Source organism: Falco cherrug, chromosome 14 (assembly GCF_023634085.1).
Source record: "Falco cherrug isolate bFalChe1 chromosome 14, bFalChe1.pri, whole genome shotgun sequence".
Lineage (NCBI taxonomy): Eukaryota > Metazoa > Chordata > Aves > Falconiformes > Falconidae > Falco > Falco cherrug.
The window spans coordinates 9468405-9488807 of record NC_073710.1 but is presented as its reverse complement, the minus strand read 5'-3'; the positions used below and the strand labels follow the sequence as shown (position 1 = coordinate 9488807).

Here is a 20403-nt window from a genome sequence, read left to right as displayed (position 1 = left end):
TTCTGTGGCATCCCCAAAAATATGTATTTCCCCCCCCACGCAGAATTTATCATGCTTCTTTCAGTCTCTTTCTGTCCATCTTTAAAACTGCAGTGGTTTTTTTTTTTTCTTTTTGTCAGGGGTTTGTTCTGTTTTTAAATAGGTTCCTTTTTGTTTGGCTGAGGAGGAGTGGAGGAAGTAGTCCGTCAGTGGTTTACTAATAAATGTACAAGCTTATGCAGTATTAACAGGAACATATATAGGAGTGGGTCTGTAGCATAAATAGGTCCTGTACCTAGAAAAGAAAGAGACAAGGGAGAGGAGGAGATTTTATTCTTTATCTTTTCCAATGGAGAAGATAAATGCAGAGGAGAAATACAGGAAGATTTATTTTTATCACTTCAGAGCCAGGGGTCAGAAGCTTAATTTTAATAGTAAAACAGCATCCTCAAGCTATCCAACTCAAATAGCTTTCTCTTCCCCCACCCAAATCTAACTCCACTTAGGTCATTTCATTATGCATTACTAATGGTACGCCTAAACTTGGCTGCAGCCAAGTTACCAGCAATTGAGACTTCTATAAATACATCTTAATCTGGTATATAGTTTCTTGAGAAATGACAGGTATCAACCACCCATTACTTTAAAGGGAAATGACAAATGCTGCGGCTGTACTCCTTGATTAACGGGACATGAACCCATTTCATTTGGAATGGGAACAGCAGGACCTTGACATCTTCTTTACCTTTTATAGGAAAGAGCAGAATTTTAAATTAAAAATGTGCACAGGAGCTATAGAAAAACAGAGGTCAGATGTGGAACACATCTGTTACAGTCATTTCATCCAAACCCTGGGAGGACAAGACTGCTCCCGCTCCTATGAGGTAAGCTTGTGAGGCACGGTACGGGGCCGCGGGGTAGTTACGTGCCGTGCCGTGCCGTGCCGTCACAGGCGGGCCCGTGCCTGCGACCTTAGGGCTGTAGAAGGAGGATGCAGCTCCCCCTGGGCAGGGGCGGACACCGGTGCCTTTGCTCACAGCAAGAAGTAGCATCCATGTCCGTACTGCAGCTAACAAGGCTGTCCCCGCCTCACACCCACTTACACTAAGATACTCGTTCAGGTTTTTTGCTTTCTAGTTATGTGCACCAAAAAGGGGGGAACCGATCGTGCCCCCAGGGTCTGGCCCCCTCTCCGTTGTGTGGGAGGACCGAGCCAGGGGGCTGAGCTTCGTTGGCCGCGCTCTGCCAGGAGCGCAGGACACGCAGCACGGCGCTGGGGCTGCTCCACCTCTGGAACAGGGCACTGCTCTGCTGCCGGGGAAGGGTGAGAACAGCCCCTTCCCACGGAGCAGCTCTGCTGTCCTGGCGCAGCCCGCGCCACTGCTGCAGGACAAGAGGCTGCTGCCTGTCAGGCCCCAGGCCCCCGCTGAGCCCACGCAAACAGGGCTGGGCCGGCCCGCACCAGCAGCTGTCTGGGTCCCAAATGCCAACGGGTGACACCCTTCCAGAGCTGTGACACAGACCAGCATCTGCAGTTATCACCAACACTGTAACACGACAGCAGGGGGCCGCACGCCCGTGACTGATGTCTCACGTGGCTGTGGGACGTTTCCACAGGGGTGAATGCAGAAACAAGCCCAGCCGGAGCTTTGCCCTGCAGCTGGAGTGCGCAGAGGCACCCAGGAGGAGGCTTCACCAGTGCTGAACACCCTACAGACACAAGCAATCGATGCCCCCAAAAGCCACAGCCACCCAGAAAAGTGAGTGTCCGAGCCACTCTGCAAAGCATGAAAGCTTTAAAAAACCCCACTGGTTTCTGGTGTTCAGTATCTCTGAAAAAGGAATCGGGCTACTTCTATTTAGGCAACTCACTTCAAATGCGAACACTTTAGTCTTGGTCTCCAGGAGATGTGAGCCTCTCGCAGTTGCAGCATGATCAAAGGAAATACCTCGAACAGTTCCCGAGTAAACCACTGCTCTTGGGCTCGCTGGTCAGGCTGCCTCGTAATCTGTATATACCTCACCAGCAAAGCTGAAGTATTATTATCCCATATCAAAAAATAGTTCCTAGTAATATGGCGTGCAATTGAGGAACTCAAGAAATGTCCCCATAGTGCTATCCCACAGCCGCCTAGACTGTGTGGAGATTATTTAGTTATTAAGGTTTTAATTAAATCCTTGCATGCACAAACATGTGGCTAAGGACCACTGACATACCAACAGCAAGGCATTAAGATGAAGACAGGATTTATCTTTTTAAAGCTAAAAGTCATTAACAAAGACAATTAAATCAGGTAACTAACGGAGTAACTGATTAACTTTTTGGAAAAAGACACTAGAAATATGTACAGGAAAGTGTGCAACAGCTGCTAAAGCTCAGGCTCCCAGCCATCACAACAGGACAGACACTCACCAGCCCCAAACGTTCTCGCTGCTCTGAGGCAGCAAGGCAGGAGCTCACAAGCTCAAACTCACCCTCCCAACCCCAGGAACCAGCCCCACAGAGCCAGGGTGCAAGGAGGGTCTGGCCCTGGAGACCTGGGGGCAGGAGAAGCAATTCGGCTGGGGAACGCAGCGGGAGCCCTGCCCTGCCAGACCTCCCAGTCTCTGTGGCAGCCTGGGTGCAAGCAGGGCTGTGACAGCCACTCCCCAGCCTCAGAGCCCTCCTCCTCCAGCAGGTCCCCCCTTCCCTTAAACATATACAGTCAACTGTACAGCTACAGTCAACTGTATACAGCTACTGCTGTCCCCCATGCCCAGGGATGGCAAGGGCAGCCCAGCAGCAGCCGACGCTCCTGGCAGCTGCGCGCCGCTCACAGGTGCTGAATTTGTGCCCGTTCCACACCTGCCCACCACCGCGGTGAAGATCTGGCCCCGGGTATTTATTATGCTCGAACCTGAGGGTAGCAAGAACCCATTTTTCCCTGCCAGAGCTGAACTTGGCCTCTCAACGAACAGGAGGAGAGTTACTCAAAAAGCAAGCTGCACTTCTGTAAGGGAGGAATCCTGGAAACGCTGAGGAACGCAACCTGGAGAAACTGGCTCTTGTAGCTCAAGTGCTCTTACAACCGTAGGGCTGCGAACGACACCAGGTTAGGATCGTCTCTGTTTTGAATGGAAAGTAGTATTAGTCACAACCCCACGCAGCAGCTGTGTGCCTGCTAACCACAGTCATTCCTACACCAGTTTTACCTTTATTGACTAGTTTTAGTTTAAATCTCTGCAGAACTGTGAATTCAGTCTAACAGTCCAAATTTGTTGTCATTTCCTCTTGTAGAAATTGCTGTTGTTTTTAACTACATTCTCCATCTGATTAATTTGACAGCAGAACTTGAGTTCAGAATCTCAGCAGTTAAATAAAACATTGGTAAAAAAATATTTGAAAGCAGTTATTCTTACTCAACACCAAATACAAGCTTCTCTTTTCATACTGATCCAGTGTTAATCTCCTCTAGGACTCCAGGCAGTAGAAGAACTTCAGAATTCTCTTCCCTCTGAGCATAAGCAGACTAGAATTTCCAGTAATTTCTCCATGTTTAGTTAACCTGAACCCTCTCCATTGTAGGTAGTATGGATAGACAAGCTGGACTTAGTGTCCTCAATTCTGCTTTTACCGCGGTACTAGAAGTTTTTACTTTTACTTAATAAATTGCTACATTTTTAGATGTAAACACAATACAACAAGGTCCTGACCACTAGGACATGCGACTGACCCAGATCTGAGAACAGAGTGTTTCTACCCAGGGACTTTAAATCAAAGTACATGGTTACTTACAAACTACAGACACTTAGAGGAAAACACTTCATTTATATTTTGAATATTCATTTGATGTTTTGTTATTGTACTACACAGATTTACGATTTTGCTTTTAAATTATTTATATGCACATGGCTAAAAGGGAAAGCCTACCACTAAGCAGAACAATAACAAATTGTTCTGTTTGGGTATGGCGAATTGCTCTCTGGTATCACTCATCCTTCTTTTCGATTTACAACATAATAATGTTTTACTGTAGTTTTCTATTTAATAATTTGTTTTGTGCCAGCATTCATCAAAGTTTGACTTAAAGCAGTTCATCCAATTGAAAACAAACATTAACCAACCAAGTGACTTGTGACACATGGAAAAAATGGGATGATTCTTTTACAAACTGTATTTAACCAATGGCCAAAACCCACAGTTTCCAGCAGTTACCTATTTTTCTTCTGAGAAAGAATCTGAAAAGTCCCTTGATGTCTCTTTCTGAGATGGTGGTAAAATGCAGTGGCCCATATAATAAAAAGCTGAAAGACATCAGTAGCCTCTTTTCCTTGAAGGATGAGGTAACACCTTACATCTGACTGCCCGTTCATGACAGAGCTGTGACCCCAGCTGGCAGCATCACGAGACATTTCTCTGTACTGGCTTTTATGCAGTGACCTGTTAGCCTCGGCCTGTTTCCTTTCAGAATAAGGTTCTATTAAAACTCTCAAACCCGGCATTTCATTAAGGGGAGAGGGATCAAACTGACCATATAGATTAATTTAGTCTCTCCAGAAACTTTAGACTGCTTGAGACATTCTCAGAGAAATGTGTATCTATAGAAAAAATAGGGTGTTATATGGGTTGCCGGTCAAGGATCATTACAGGCAATAATCTCCTGGATAAAACAAATTCTCTCTCCCTGACGTACATTTGGAGCACTTCCACTGAAATGAAGGGAATTTACCAAACTTCAAATCTAAGAGCTTCTTAGAAGTTTTTAATTAAAAAAACCCATTACTAGAGTCACTGTACACTTACTGAAGAGTTAATAAGCTTACACCACATTAGAATTACTCCAGTCTGCGACATGATCTTACAAGCTGCACATATCCTTCTTCCACTGTTAAATACTCACAGCACAATCCACACGCTGCAGTTTTGCTACTGAGGCTCATAACCGGTGCCTTCGCCGTGCTACTCCTCCCCAAGTGCTGATTCTCCTGATGCTGTGCAGAAGCGTATCCAGAGCCTCCGCCAACTTCAGCAACTCTCCCAGCTGCACCCTGCAGCACGGCACCTAATGTGAGGTGCTCCTGTTAAAAGTAGTACGCGGTACTATAGAAATCTATGCAAAAATACTAAACTATGGGCCCCGTTGCTCCTGGCTTTCAGCTGGCTGTGGATCCTCACGCCTACACAGCCAGAAACAGCTCCTGAGCTGCCTTTTGGTGCTGCTCATTTTGGCAATAGTGACTTCCCACGTATTTATAAGCAACTGCATGGGATCTGCTTACCACTGAACCTGCCCAGAAGGCACGGCGATAAAACTAGTTTTCAACCCACTACACATTTTTATTTATGATTCGATGAATTTTGGAACAGCTTTCTATAACTCATCTCAAAAAAAATATCTCACAGAAGTCAGTACGTGTATTTATTTCTACACAGCCATGCAGGTATAAGCTAGCGATCCTGCTTACTTCCTCCATGCCATCGAGGTTTGCAAGGTGAAGAGTAAATCTGACGCAGCTGAGTGAGCACTGCCCTCCACACCCTTCTTCCTGAAATGCCATTTCACTTTCCCTATCCACGCTGTAGCCTCAAACTCTCCAGGAAACTGAAACCAGTTTTACTGGCCAGAGTTTTGGAAAACTGTGTCATCATTTTAGGTCTTCTCAAATACACCTGAGTTTCACCCTTTGTCTGCCTGCTCTCTTACCATACGCCCTGCGATGTTCAGGCCTATGTTCAGAACTGAACTGCCGAAATACCAAGTAACAAGAGTAACTTTATTCCATGCTTCTTGGAATTCTGGAAACTCAACAGGTTTCAGTACTTCAAACAAGATTCCATTTGCATTTGCAGTATTTAGCACTCCTAAAGTGACCCCATTCAACTTGCCCATACCTGGATCTATTCATGTGCTGGGCTGAACTCACCTGACTGACCACAGAGGTGAGGCAGAACGTAAAGGCTTGGTAACCCTACAGGGGCTGCAACAGGGCACCACAATGCACGTTTCCAGTATAGGTAGAAAAATAAATGTGTATTTGAGAAAAATCCAATTCTTTGTTGTTCTTAATTTTGATTTGGTTTGATGTGAAATCTGAAAAAGCTCATCCAGGACAACTGTGGGTTTAGTGGTAAACCACAGCGTGAGTGGCAGGAAGGCACAGGAATTGCACCACACAGAGGCATGACAGCGCTGCTAAGATGACCAGCGGAACCTTGTTTTCTTGAGCGGTATCTTCTAGCTCCCAGAACATTTCAACTGACGTGCTTAACCCCCACCCAGAGAAAGAGAACTACGACATGGCTAACCACCCTTGAGTACCGTGAAGCTCCCGTTTTAGCATATTCTGTGAAAAATGGGTCATATGCGTCACGTAGTTACGGACTGATTAGAAAACAAAGAAATTGGATGGCAAGGAGAGGGAGTTGTCGTCATGCAAGGAAAGAAAATTCTGGTTCTGATACAAAGCTAAGAAAAAAAGATTCCTCCTGCAGCGTCGATTTCCTGAAGTACTGCACTGCTTTGCTAGAAGCCGACCTGTGTGAGTGCCTGCGAGACAGGGCAGGTGCAGGAACTGGTAGAGGAGTTGTGCGTATGTTTCTTAAGGCACTCACAATTACGGAGGTGGATTTCTGATCACATTAGCGCTCCTTGCAACCGAGACTCATTAAGGCCAAGTTGTTCTTGAAATCCTAGGACTGACAATCCCTTCCAACCATGCATATGGTACACTGATCAGTCAAGTGCTCAATTATCCTCTACGGAGGCTCCTCCCTTTTTCTCCTAGATCATAAGGGCATTATTAGACATAAGCTACAGGATTAGATGGACAATTGATCTGATCCAGTTCGACAGTTGCTGCAGGTCTGCGCGGCCGGCCATTTTTGCATTAAACACAGCTACTAACAAACAGAAAGAGGGATAGTTAAACTAGGGGATTTGATGAATGTATGGAAGTGCGTATCAGGTAGAGAGCAAGAAATAATTAAACCTTTATAAAAAATATTTCTACTTTTTAGGTTGTCAGAGAAATAAGCAGTTCCATTGTCAATAGGTTGGTGAAAACTCATCTCCCACTAAAGCTCCAAGAAGTAGGGACACATAATACGGGAAACAGCTGGTACATTTCCCCTCAGTTTCCCCACTTCCCTTCTGTGGTAGCCAAAGATGTACAGAGCAGTCAGCAGTCTTACCGAAAGCCTCACCCTGCTTCTTCCAAATGCTATATTTGTGTGAAAAATGCCATATTTGTGTGAAAACTGCTGTACTGAGAGAAGGTGGTGCCCCCAGAGAGCCCAGCAGAGCAGCAGCTGAGTGGATTCATGCTCTTGGGATCTGTCCTACACAGGAGACAGCCAAATAAATCACCACCCAATCACTCCAAATATCCACTCTTGGAGAAATTAAGGAAAACCTTCAAGAAAACACCAGCATATGCTTCAAGAAAATAACAACACTAATTTAACAAGCTCCAAAAGGAAACACTGCTACAGACAGTGTCAGTGTAGAATAGCGACATATCCTGAATACTTAAAGAGTCACTCACTCTGTATAGATCATGCAGCTTAAATACTTTATATTGTTCTGCATTTAAATAAGCCAGTAAATTTCCTATTTTGAGACCTGCAGCTGGTCTCTACTTTGTAGTACATTCCCCTAAACAGATTTCTGCTTTGGTATCTGCGAGATTTCTCCTCACCAAGTATCTTACTAAAGAAACCCAAACCATGCAACTATGGATTTGTTTTATTTCCAGAATCTTCTGCAGTTCCACGACCTACAACTTACCAAAACCAAGCACCATTAATTCACTCCTCGAACACTTGAATAATGAAAGATACAAAATTCTTTGTAGTGCTACGATTTGGTGGAAAATTAACTTTGAACTAAAACATATAGAAAAAAGCCCAACTCCATTAGTGGTAGTTCGGGTAGCAAATAAGCATCCAGCCCTACGCATCCTTCTTCAGTACTACTATGTGAGCAAGTCCACATCACACTGATACAAACAAATAGCAAAAAGCCCAACTCAAACTACCCAAATCACGGGGCAATGAAGAACACTGGTAGCGGGTGTTCAGTTACTGAGCTTTGAAGTGAGTCTGGGCCATATTCTCAAGTTTTTCATTATAAGCAGGAGGACTAAAAAGCCACGCTGCAAAAAGCAGGCAAGCTAGATACGGTCACACAATTCTGTAAGTCAACACTTTAGGAAAAGGCTTGCAATAAAAGCCCCACAAATTTCACATTCTGTAAGTATTTGCAACCCAGAAGTAAAGAACAAGACACTGCAGTTCTCACTTTACTGTCTTTTAGGGTATTTTTGACTTGATCAGGATTAGAAGCCAGCCACCAATGTAGCTGTAATTACCACTCCAATCAGAATTACTAAAGTTAAGCAGATCTGAGTGCAGATTATCTAAGGATTTTTTTTGAAAATAACCCTATCCTGTCCATACGTAAAGAACAGAGCTCAACGCATTAGCAGGATACATGATGGCACACGGAAAATGACTGTATTGAGACCATGTGCCTGAAAAAAAGCAGAGCCTGTGATTTACATACAGAAAGGGTCACCTTTTGGCTGTAAACAAACAGCGACCTTTTGGGATTGACCCACAAATATACAGACCCACCAAACCTTTCCAATGATTGCTGTCTGCCACACACTGGCTAACTAAAGACACTGCCATGCCCTAGATCTAAGGGAGGCCAAACTTTACTGAATAAGCCAGCAAGGGGTTATTCGGAAAAACTGCGGACATAGCACATTCCTCAGTGCCCTCTTTACCTGTGAGATCTCCAGCTCCCTGGCACGAGAGATATTCAGATTAGAATGCTGATTTTAAAACATTATAAAGTAATACATTAGTCCTAATTATACCAGTTCGGTGAATTTTACACATGACCAATAAAATGACAGACATAGAAGACGACATCCATGAGAGGACTAACTGCGCTCTGCCTCATTTCGAAGCTAGCAGCTGCTCCTAGCCCACACAACAAGGATGCTCTGCCACAACCACGCAAACGCAGGGCAAGACCAGATAGTATAGCAACTACTCGACATCCTGCGTGAGCGCCGTTAGCGCAGCTCCCTTCTCCAGCCGCGGCACAACGATCTGCACACTGCTATCACACTGACTTCTCCACAGAGCACAGTTTCTGCTCTGCCAGACTGCTCTTCTTTCCAGCTAATAAAATTGCCTCCCAACTGATAACAGCCTAGCAATATAAAATACTCGGTTGTTAACCACTGTTGTGACAAATAATACCATTCTGCTGACAACCCCATTTTTTCCAATACAAACCTACTTGAATGGTTATTATTGACATATGGGACTGCTCTGCCATTATCTAATTTTAAAAAACACATAGTAAACAGCGACAGCGAACCTGCCAGCATTCTCCCTGCTTTAGCAAAGCTAAATCAAAACCCAAACCAAACCCCTTTTATTACCAGCACGGCCCTGTCAGGCTCCGTCACATAAAGCACACCTTTTTCACAGGACTGCTGGAAGATTCGTCTCCTGTCAGATCGTACTTTATGTTTGCTTTTCCAACTACAGACCACTACTATTAATATCCTTCTCAAAACTAGTACCAGTAAGATTGTCTTGACATTTCTTTCTGCTATGACTGCGAAGTATACCATTTAAAGTATTAGGGACCTATATAATCCACGAGAGTTCCCATGTTTCTATACATCAGCAAAGCTGTATCAGTATAGATACATATATAGATAGATATATAGATCAGAGGTGAGGAATGCATGACAATTATCTGCCTCTTGTAAAATACACACAGTAAGTTAGCTGGTACTGCAAACTAAGACTCCATTTTGCAAAGTACCTACTGAAACCATACACAAAGAACTAGCCCAAAATGCTGTTTGTTCATGCAAAAAGACACGTGGGAGCACTAAGCCTTTCTAATACAAATTTCTAATTTTCACTCACTAATGAATCAATCTCATACAGAAATCTAGACCAATGTGAGGTACAGCTTCCACATTCGTTAGAAAGACCTGGAACACCCCTTTCACTGTATTCAGTAATATTTTTTAATAAACATTTTTTCATCTATAACTTGAAGATATTAAAGAAATTCAAATAATATTCGGATTTCTTCAAGGACACTGCACAGGCTTTAGCAGAAGAGGTTAGTACAGTTTTGTCTGTCCTCTGGGGAACAAGCAAGAACCACTGAAAGGAGGTTACTCAAATAAATTGCATTTCCACAGTACAAAACCCACCCTGGCACAGCTTGTTTCTGCCCTAGGTAATGAGGTGACACGGGTACTGCAATTCGTGCTTTTGTCCAGTTCAAGAATTAATCCATATTACACACACACAAAAGAAGATATTTGACCTCACTTGTCCCCAAAGCAGTCTAATTTGCCTAGATATTAAAGTGCTAGTGATGTGTAGTTAATGAGAATTCTTTTTGCATGTTTATTATCCAGTGACATTTAGGAGGTCAGCCTGATAATTCAGTTATGGTCTCCGTCTCGCTACTTTATTTAACGTAAAGGAAAATGTGACGTGACCCAGGCTGCATTTAACTACAAGTAACAACAGAACGGGAGCTCATATATGGTCTCATAAAAAGCGCAGGGGTAGTGAAGGAGACCCAGACACTACCGAGCTGGAAAGGTAGGGAGCCTAAGCCGAACAACAACAGAGACCTTCCCTTCTTGCTATGTTGTGTGCTGTTCATCTACCAAAGATAAATGAGCTCCACAGGCTGTTTCTCAAACTAGCACGCAGAGTAATTCAAATACTGACAAAGCCGGGAGAGCCCTAGACCCACCCCCCTACCCAAAGTTTATCCACACTCAACCCCTGCCACCCCAAACAAGGCCCTCTAACCAGCCACAGCGGGTGCATTTACTTTCCCGTCTCTAAGCTGCAAAAAAAATTACACCTTTTGCTTCCTAGTGCACGATGGAGATCCAACGCTCTCCCGCCTCAAGGCAGGTTGCCACAGCTCGACTTGGTGCAGGTACTGCTCTTGCGAGCACCGCTGGGAGCTGCACACGCACAGAGACGGCAGAATTGGGACCCGGTGCTGTATCATCTGAGGCCATGCAGCCCACAAGCAGACTTCCTTCTGCCTCAGACATAAAAGGCTTCGTGGGGGGGAGAGGGGGACAGGCGTGAAGTGAAGACTTATTTTCTTCCGTGCTGTGAACACTTCATCTCTGCATAACACATGAGTCTGTGTCCTTCCTAGAGCACTCTAAGCATAATGAAGCACAGTTTCTTGTTTCACACTCCCATCTTTGTTTATTTTATTTAAAGCTTTCACTTCAGAGCTTTGAGGCTAGAGATCAAACAAATAAAAGGGAATTTGGAAGCTGCAATGTCTGATCTACATTCTGCTCAGAAGTTAAACTAAAAATTGCCCCCCAGCCGATACACAGGCACTCATTTTGAAGACCGTTTGGTAGGCTGTAATACAGACAATTTGCCTCCCAGAAGGTCAGTATGAAGATCCTTGTTTATTACTTCACCTATCAGGTGACAAAGTTAGTTTCATGACTAAAGGCACTAGACTGAAATTTAAGAGATCTGAAATTAAGTTTTCATAGTTTATTTCACAGCCGCCACACACTCAGCAAAGTCAGTCATCGCTCTCCCCGCCATTTGTCCCGCTCATCCATTTAGACTACCAACCTCTGGGGACAGACACACATGCTCCTGTACCGTCCCTACTTTCCCAGTACCAACCAGGAACACTTCCAAACACATTAACACTATACACGCTCTTTCACTTGCTCACCCTGATTTTTTTCCTACAGCAGAAGATTCCATTTGCATACCAGTATTTAAACTGAAAGCTAAATACTGTTTTCATTTAGTACCATATGGACAACAGCTCCTTCTCTGACTGTATTAAAACCAGCAGATCTGCCTCCTTGCAGCCTAAGGAACATGCTCTGTTTCCACCTCAGCCTGCCTTACGGGCGGCTTCTTTACTTCTTGTGAGGCCACAGCACTAAAGTTTTTACATGGTAGCATAAACATTACAGATGAAATTCTGTTTGAATAGACAGTATTTCTGGCATATCGGGAAATCTTTCTGTTACATTGGAACTATTCCCGTACATACTATAATGCTGATCACCAAATTTCTACCAAAATTTCAGAGGATTTTCTGAAACTATGGATTTTCTAATTATACCTGCTTTGTCAGGTGAGACTCTATGCTCTTCAGATAATTTCAGTAACAGACACATTTATCCTAATAAGTTTATGTTTCAGTTCAACTAGAAGATGTAAAGAATTACATTTTTCCATGTGTATGACTGGGACTCCAAGTGAAGTCAACGAGAGCCTGCAGACATATCTGAAAGCAGCATTTGATCTATAATCACATTTATTGGAATACAAGCACACAGAGGCCCCATCTTACTACACTGAACATACTGGGAAGATTTCTGTTGCAAGGAAAATAGGATTAGAACTCAATTCATGCAGGACACTGTGGCTAGTGCCATGCCATCAGCTTTTAGGCAGAGGTCTCCAACGTATTAAATGACGGTGTTTCTTCATCACTGACGGCAAATCCATTGTTTGAGCACATTTCTGCATTTATACAGAGGAACTATCCCTGTGTACAATGAAAAGCCTTACACATGCTTAAGACGTTAAGATGATTCAATTATTACACACAGATTTGGTGCAAGTACTTACCTGTATGTGTGCTACAGAGCTCAAAACAAGACAAAGCATACGTATTACACTATCATACATATACTGAATTCATACAGATTCATACAGCAACACAGGGTTAGGTCCTGCAGTCTCATACAGCTACGTGAACAAAGATTTAGCTTGATTTGATGGCCCTACTGTGAGGAAAACCAGCCACGACACTGCCTTGAGAGGGCGGACTTCAAACAGGGCTTCTAGTTTCCAGAGATAAAAAAAGAGAAAACCCCCCAGTATTTCCTATAAAGAGACTACACTCTTTGCAGAGAAAAATACTGCACCTAAAATAGGTCTAAAGACACCACTTTAACATACAAATAAATAGGAAACTGAACTCTAGGATGTCGTTTTCTTTGAAAACATTTTGGAGAATGTTTAGTGCTTAGCCAATGCGAGTGACAGCACTGGAGACCCTAGTCTTCAATTTCTTCACAAAAGCAGGCAATATCCCTGCAAGTCCTCATCACACTGGCTTCCACATTAGTATTTTATCCACGTGCCTTTGTTCTGGGTAGGGAGCAACGCTTCACATCTAGGGGAGATAAATCCATTTCTTGCCTCTGCACCAAGCTGTCTCTCTCTCTGCTTCAAACCAAGTGCCTGGCCCCGACAGTCTTTCTAAAATACACCAACGATGGGGCCTGGGACAGCAACCTGATTCACAAAAGCAAGCAAAGACACACCTTGCGGGAACCAGTCTCAGACAGTTCTGGTCCAGAAGGCACCTGAATCAGGAATTTCGAGGGCCAAGCTTTCAGCTGCTAATCTCCTGAGCCATGCTGTGGCTGATGTTTGATTGATAGGTAATTACAGGCAGCTCCAACCTGCCATAGGTATGGCAATTACAAGAAACCAAGCAGAAGCCTGTTATTCAGGGGGTCTTGATTCAAGCAGAGTAAAAAGACATTATTTTTACAGAGGACCATACCAAAATACAAAATTAGTTGCCTCCCTGGTAGGCAGACAAAAGCAGTTGCTAAGTTTTACCTTTTAAGTCAGTACTACAAACAAGAACCGGAGTCCTAAGCTCTCCACATCCACTTCGGCTTTCTCCCGGAATGGAAACTGCCACGGAGTGGCACTGTTCACAGACATCCTGGTACACAGGAGAGATGTCACAGCAGGAAATTTTGGTTTAGCCTATTTTGTAGTCCTCTTAGCATCAGCCTCCATCTGGAGATCCCCATGAAATATTTTTCTGCATTCCACTACCTTTTTCACTGATTTAAATCATTCCATTATCTTCACTGCTGGCCAGAATGCCTTACAGTTTATTTTCAGAATTTAATCCAGCCTAGAAATGATGCAGCAGTGCCACATCCCCAAACCACAGACATGTAAAAAATCAGGACAGACAGCAGTTTAGATGATCTGGGCAGGGGGTCTTGCCCTAACAGACATATGTGACATGCTTGCTTAGCGGCACACGCTCACGTCCATCTGTTGAGATGGAACTGAGCCCACTGCACTTTCATCATCTTGTTTTTAGTTCATATGCAGCACATAAGCGCTGGGTTCAACAGGCAGGGCACACGGTGGTGCGAATCCCAAACTGAACTTATTTTGTCGGCGCGGAAACACTGCAAGAATTCTCACCGTGGGGGAGTGGGAAACACGAAAACAACCACCAGATGTGGGCTGCTAGGAAGAAAGCAGACCCTGCCAGGAGGAAAACAACAGATCCTGAGCATTACAGTGTTCGGTTTAATTTCTTGTGGTCATGAACTCAGCAAAAGCAAACCGAACTTTTTTACATGCCCACAGGCATCCGCAGTTAGACCTCTGGAATTACCCTTCTCTTCCACTGCACATCAATGAACCACCAGCTTAGTTTTAGGAATGATAAGGAGTAAAACCTGTTTTCAAGTGAATTTCTACATGAGAAATAAACTAAACTACTCAGAAAACAGCAGAAGGTAGTAGCCAGATAAAAGAAGCACCCGGTCACAGTGACCCACATGCAACTGATTTCCATTACTGCCAGCCAAAACCTGCAATTGTCTGCCCTGCAAGTGTGAAGAGGTATCAGAAGGAAGTGCCAGCACTCCTGTGTGAGGATTATGAGCCTGCGTAAGAGACTCATCAGAGAGGGGAGCTCAGGGCTTTCCCTGCACGGTTGGTGGCACAGAATTGTTTCCCTTCTTGGCAGGGACATTTGTTTAACGTTAGCCAAGTGGCAGTGGCTGACAGGGGAGCTAAAGCCCAGCCAGAGCAACACCACACCTCTGAAGCTTGAAACACCACTGTAACAGAGATTTAAGACTCCGTGTTCTTTCTCCCTGACTTTGCTCTCGTTAGTGTACATACAGGTTCACAACCGCCTTCTCCAGCTGGCCATAACGTGCTACTGTGCCATTAAGAACTTAATACAGTATTAACTGATAGACAATCAGTATTAGCGGCGTGTTTACATTTACAAACCACTACAGAGCGCAGTATCTCCAGTTCCTGGCCTGCCAGTAATTTGGGCGCGGAGCTCGTCACGCAGCCATCGGCATCGCCCTTCCGAACGCGCACCCCGCTCCGCACGGACCCCGTAACCCCTCACTGGCCCTAACTCTCTGCAGAACAGCTGCGCCATTCCGCTCGCTCGAGGCTGCAGCTGCTCTTTAAAGCACCGCTTCCGACAAGCACAGGGAGGGTCGGAACGCGGGGCCGGCCACCGCACCCACGGCAGGGAAACAGGGCCCAGCCTTGCCCTCGGCCTCACACCCCCGCTAACCCCCGAGCTGCAGGGTGCAGCGCGCGTCCCTCTCCGGGGGTAGCTCGGGTGCGTGCGCCTGCCCACTGGGTGCAACGGTTTAGCCACAGGCTCCGGCGACCGTCCCACCCGTGACAGAGGGGTGTCGCGGTACCCGGCCCTACCCCGCGCTGCGGGACCTGGGGAGCCACGGCCGGCCGGGGGAGAGGGGAGCCCCCCGCCCGCGCCCTACCTGAACCGTGCTGCTGGCGGAGGATGGCGGCCTGACCCGGCGGCGGCGAGGCCGAGGAGGCGGCGGCCGCCGAGGCGGTGGCGCTGGCGGTGGAGGCGGCGGCACCGGCACCCCCCGGGGCCGGGGGCGGCGGCGGGCGCTTGCCGGGGCCGGGCTGCGGCGTGGGCCGGGCGGCGGGGCCGTGGCGCCGCGGGGCCGCGCCGCTCTGGATGTGCGACACCGCCTCGGCCGCCTGCACGTCGGGCGGCGCGAAGCGGGAGAGGACGCGCAGCAGCGCCTGGGCCTTGTGCTCCTGCGTCTCGTCGTCGCTGTAGTCCGCCACGCGGCACTGGTAGACGCCCTCGTCCTGGCGCCGCACGCCCGAGAGCCGCAGCCGGTGCGAGATGTCGTTGCCCTGGACGCGGACCGTCTGCAAGAGAGCGCACCGCGGGGCGCCGCCTCAGCCGGGGCCGACCCCGCCGTCCCCTCCCCCGCGGCGACCCCGCTCCTCCCCCCCGGCGCACGTGGGGAACACCGAGCCCATCGCCGCCAGACCCCGGGCACTTCAGCCCAGCCCCGCGCTGTGAAAGCCCCGCGCTGTGAAAGCCCCGCTTCGGGGTCCCGAGGGGCCGCCCAGCATCAGCCCCTGCTCCCCACCGTCCCCACGCCACCGCGGGCCGGGCCCCTCTCCCCTGCAGCCCCGCGGCTGCCCCGGCGCCGGGCGCCACCAGCCCGCACCAACCTCCCCCCCCCCCCCCGGCGGCAGGAGGCCGGGGCACCGGTGCGGTGCCGCCCGGCCGAGCCCGAGGGGGTGCCCGCCCCGCAGCCCCGGTGCAGGCCGCCCTCCGCCGCTGCCTCGCTGGCACCCCGGGCCCGCATCGCTGGGAACAGGACTGGTTCCCGGCAGGACCTGGGGAGAGGAGAGGGTCGCCACGGGCGACTGGGGTTTGCCGAGGGCTGGGAGAAAAACAAAAAGCAAATTTCTCTCCTCATCTGGCCCCCAGTCCTTTTCAAACGTGGCAAAGGAAGGGCTGTAGGGCAGGCATCGCCTCCCCTCCACCTGCGAGGAATGAGACGTGACTGCTAAACCAGCAACAGATGGCAACGCTTCAACCGAGCCACGACACGCCGAGGAGGGGCAATGGGCCACGCTCCCGCCGTGCTGCAGGTGTGGGGCTGCCGGGGAGACCAGCTGCGTGCGTGTGTCAGGAGAGGAGGGGGCATGCAGTACGTCCCACGTGAACCGGAGGAGGGGTGTGCACCACCCAGCTGGAGCTGCACTTACGCTGATTTTGGTTGCATCCTTATTCGTTACCTGAAAGAGGAGAATTAAAGGAGATTAGACTCAGCTGTGCCAGCACAGCAACAAGATGCTCATATTCCCACCCCATTGCAAGGACAGGACGTGCACAGATACAAATTTCTCCACCTGCCATTCACACAGCCTGTGTGTGGCTGGAGGGGGGGAGCTCCCCTAGTGATGGGGAAGGCAGCAAACCAGTGCTCAGCTGTGGGGAGTGTTTTGGTAAAGTTCCTGTGGTGCCCACAGAAGCACTGCCTTCACCAAGGGTGCAAACAGCAGCCAAAGAAACGCTTGTTGCATGCTGTGCTGCTCACAGACACTGACAAACACCAGGGAAGACGCTTTACCAGGGGCATTAGCACAGCGGTGAAAAAGTGCTTGGGTGGGCTGGATCTTGCACTGGCTCAGGGCAGAGCTTCAGTCCTGAAAAATCCTGGGAGCAGGTATCACTCAGCAGGTTTTGTACTTGGTTATTTTTTTTGTCTCCAGCCAACTACCGTAAACCTAAGTGATGCCTCAGATCTCACTGATGCGCCTCCCAGGGAGACGGTCATCATTCTCCAGGCATGCCCTGTCATCATTTATTGTAAAAGCAACTCACGGTTTTTATATAAGGTTAAAGACGACATTTAAATCCAAGCGATTTATTTCCCTGTCTGACAACTGACTTACACTTTCCCCAGCTAGGCGGCATTGCATTAGCTCAGTGTCTATATGCTTTGCATCTCTATTTGAGCTCTGCAGGAAAACAAGTGTGCCACAGAGAGGGGAGCTGGCACAGGCACAGAGGCTGCCACGGGGCACCCTGTTGGCGCAGGGGCCGGGGGGGGTCGGAGACTATGACGTGCCCTGCGCAGTAGGGCAATATGGCCTGACAGCCCTGCTTTACCCCCCTCCTTGTGCCACGCCATTTGGCGCCAGAAAGGTGTCTTGCACTGGGGGGAGGCTGCAGAATGAACTAGCTCACGTCGGGGAAACGCAGATGAAAAATTTAGACTAGAGCCTACCCTCACACCAGGCAGCTTGCTAGGGGGAGGGGAAAGGACATGCAAGATTTAACTTTGCTTCATGCATTTTAATTACTACATCTGACTGTTTGAAAATGTCTTGCTGAGCTCCAGATACAGACATATGTACATGCACCCTGAGAAACTATATGCATTTGTATAGGCAGATTGATATGTACTTAACCTACCAATAGAGAGGTCTGTCCCTTGCGCCTTCCTCTGCTGTCAGTGAGCAAAGGCTCTCCCATCTTTTACAGTGGTTCCTAGCTCTGCCCACAGAAGCACTAGTTTTTATTTGTTCCCACTTCACACTACAGCTATTTTTGATGGCCTCTCCCAGGTGCTCATTGCTGATTTTGCAGCAGGACATTTATCATTTTTTATTTACAATCCTTAAAGCACTGCTGATTTTTTTTCCTGAAGTCCCCCACGGTGCGTGCCCTGTCCTCCTCCATCCCAGGGTGGGCCCGGGGATGCCAGCGCTTCCAACCACTCGCTGGCACTGGGTAGAGGAAGCACTCTCCTCTCTGGGACTGATCACCCTCTGCTGCGCACATTGCACTCGAAGAGATAAATCTCCGTAGCACCGTATTACCTTGCTCCTGCTGCCGGGGACACTGATGGCTAATTCGTGTGCAAGTTCTCTGGCTGGTTCTTTAAGGTACCACCACTGGATTTCCAAGGAGTAAGAGGTGGATCCGCTGGCTCGGAAAGCACAAGGCATCTCAATATCATCTCCCTCCCTAACAGTCACATCTTTGGGAACTTCAGTAAAGGTAGCTGGGAGGGGAAAATAGAGTTACAAGGGCTGGTTAACGGGAGAGATTAAAAGACAAGACCAATCCTTTTCAGCTTAAAATGAGCTGCTTCAGCTCAAGGGCTAAGCGCTGACCAGGGCACGGGTTTCCCGCAGTCCGGTGACCGCCGCGCAAGCGGAGCATCCAAGGACTGCGCACCCGGCGCAGGGCCGAGCCGGGGAGCGCGGCTCCAGCGGGCAGGCAAAGTTTGAAGCGGGCCTTAAACCCGCCCGTTCTCCCAAGCAAGCCCTCGGCTGGGCACAGGGGCACCAGTGTTGCGCGGCCCCCTCCCCCAGCCCCGGCGCGGGGTCTGCCCCGGGCTGCGCTCCGCTCCGCGCCCGCGCTGCCGGCAGCTGCGGCCGCAACAGTGCCACCTTGTTCTGCAACAGCCCGCCCCGGCGGCGCTCCCTGCCCCCGCCGGCAGCGCTTCCACAGGCACAAGCGGCGGGGAGGCCGGCACTCGGCGCGACGGCCGGCAGGGGCCAAGCGGCCAGAGCCCCGCGGCGGGCAGGGCGGCCACCCCCGCCCCGGAGCCCCGCTGCCTCCCGCCACCAAGTTGTGTCCGGAGCGGCGGCTCCCCGCGGGGGGAGGCAGAAGTTTCCCACTCACCGGTGACGATGAAGAGCAGAGGTGCGTTGAACATCAGGTAACATAAGGTGCAGAAGAGCCCCCGATTTTCCATCGCATCTATGTGGGCTGCGGGCGGGGGCCGGGCTGGGGGCGCAGCCGGGCACGCCTCAATCCATCGCACACGGCGGGGCCGGGTCGGGGCTCCCTCCCGAGAAGCCGCCCGGCTAACCTTGGTTTGTGGGGAAGCAAAGGTAAAATCCACAGCCGGCTGCTCAGAGCGGCTCGCCGGTGGAAGCGGCGTCTCAGGGAACGAAGCGATAAATCTCGTCCCGGCGCTTTGCTCCGCCGCTCGGGATTCAGCTGCCCTGCGCTGGATGGGGGCTCCCGCTGCCCGCAGGCGAGGACGCGGCGCCGGGCTCCCCGCCGAGACCCATCACCCTGCCGAGCCTCCTCTCGGCGCCGGCGGGAAGCTCCGGCGAGGCGGCAGGGACCAGCCTCCTCTCCCCGAGCCTGGGGAGCGCCCCGCGTATTCCTGCGGCGGCCCGGGCTCTGCCCCCGCACGGGCGGCGGCTGCACGACGGCGGCGGCGCGTCCGGCCCCGCCTCTCCCTCCCGGGCACCGAGCGGCCCCGCCTCTCCCTCCCGGGCACCGAGCGGCCCCGGCCGCAGCGGCACCCGCGGGGCCGGCCCCGCCTCCGCCCCGCCCCCAGCGGGAGGCCCCGCCCCCCGCCGAGGGGTCCGGCCGTCGGGCTGCCGGTGCCCCCCGCCCCTCGCCAGGTGCCGCGGCCGCGCTATGAGGACCGCAGCGCGCCCGGCCGGGGAGCCACCGCCCGCTGCTGATGGCTCACTTGCTGTCAGGCTTCCCGGCTCACCGTGTTTATTGCGTGTTGAAATACATTAAGGAAAAAAAAAAAACCAACCAACAACCCAACAAGCAACAAACCCGCTATTGATTTAGAATACAGTATCATAAAAAGAAGACGTTTCTGTGGATCAGCTGTTTCTCAGGCAGATGTCCCCATTAAAAAGTAGAAGTGCTCAAAAGTCAAGTCAGTAAAGTCATTACAGTGAGTTACAATCGCAAGCAGAGCTTGATTTTTGCAGTAACGTGAGGGAGCTGTATTTCAGTAAATTTGAGGTGC

At 49.3% G+C, this 20403-nt stretch overlaps 1 protein-coding gene across 2 annotated transcripts; it reads right to left on the bottom strand.

Moving 5' to 3' along the window:
* Window positions 1–63: 63 nt before the first annotated feature.
* Window positions 64–19695, bottom strand: VSTM2B (V-set and transmembrane domain containing 2B). Of its 2 annotated transcripts, XM_055726410.1 has the most exons (5): window positions 19302–19695; window positions 18491–18675; window positions 16871–16900; window positions 15607–16015; window positions 64–274 (listed from the first exon to the last, which is right to left on the bottom strand). In XM_055726410.1, exons 1-5 carry the CDS (start codon window positions 19372–19374, stop codon window positions 186–188), a joined length of 786 nt encoding a protein of 261 aa, XP_055582385.1. In that variant the 5' UTR covers window positions 19375–19695; the 3' UTR covers window positions 64–185. The 2 variants fall into 2 exon arrangements, with proteins under 2 accessions (XP_055582385.1, XP_055582384.1); XM_055726409.1 differs by lacking the exon at window positions 16871–16900 and having other exon boundaries at window positions 19302–19518.
* Window positions 19696–20403: the final 708 nt, after the last annotated feature.

Excerpts from the sequence above, each read along its gene's own strand:
- VSTM2B (XM_055726410.1), bottom strand. The coding sequence starts at position 19,374 with ATGGAAAATCGGGGGCTCTTCTGCACCTTATGTTACCTGATGTTCAAC. Across the intron at positions 16,016-16,870 it reads AGGATGCAACCAAAATCAGC|ACGGTCCGCGTCCAGGGCAA; the intron begins GTAAGTGCAGCT and ends GCTCTCTTGCAG. Across the intron at positions 275-15,606 it reads CCGCCAGCAGCACGGTTCAG|GTACAGGACCTATTTATGCT; the intron begins GTAGGGCGCGGG and ends TTTCTTTTCTAG.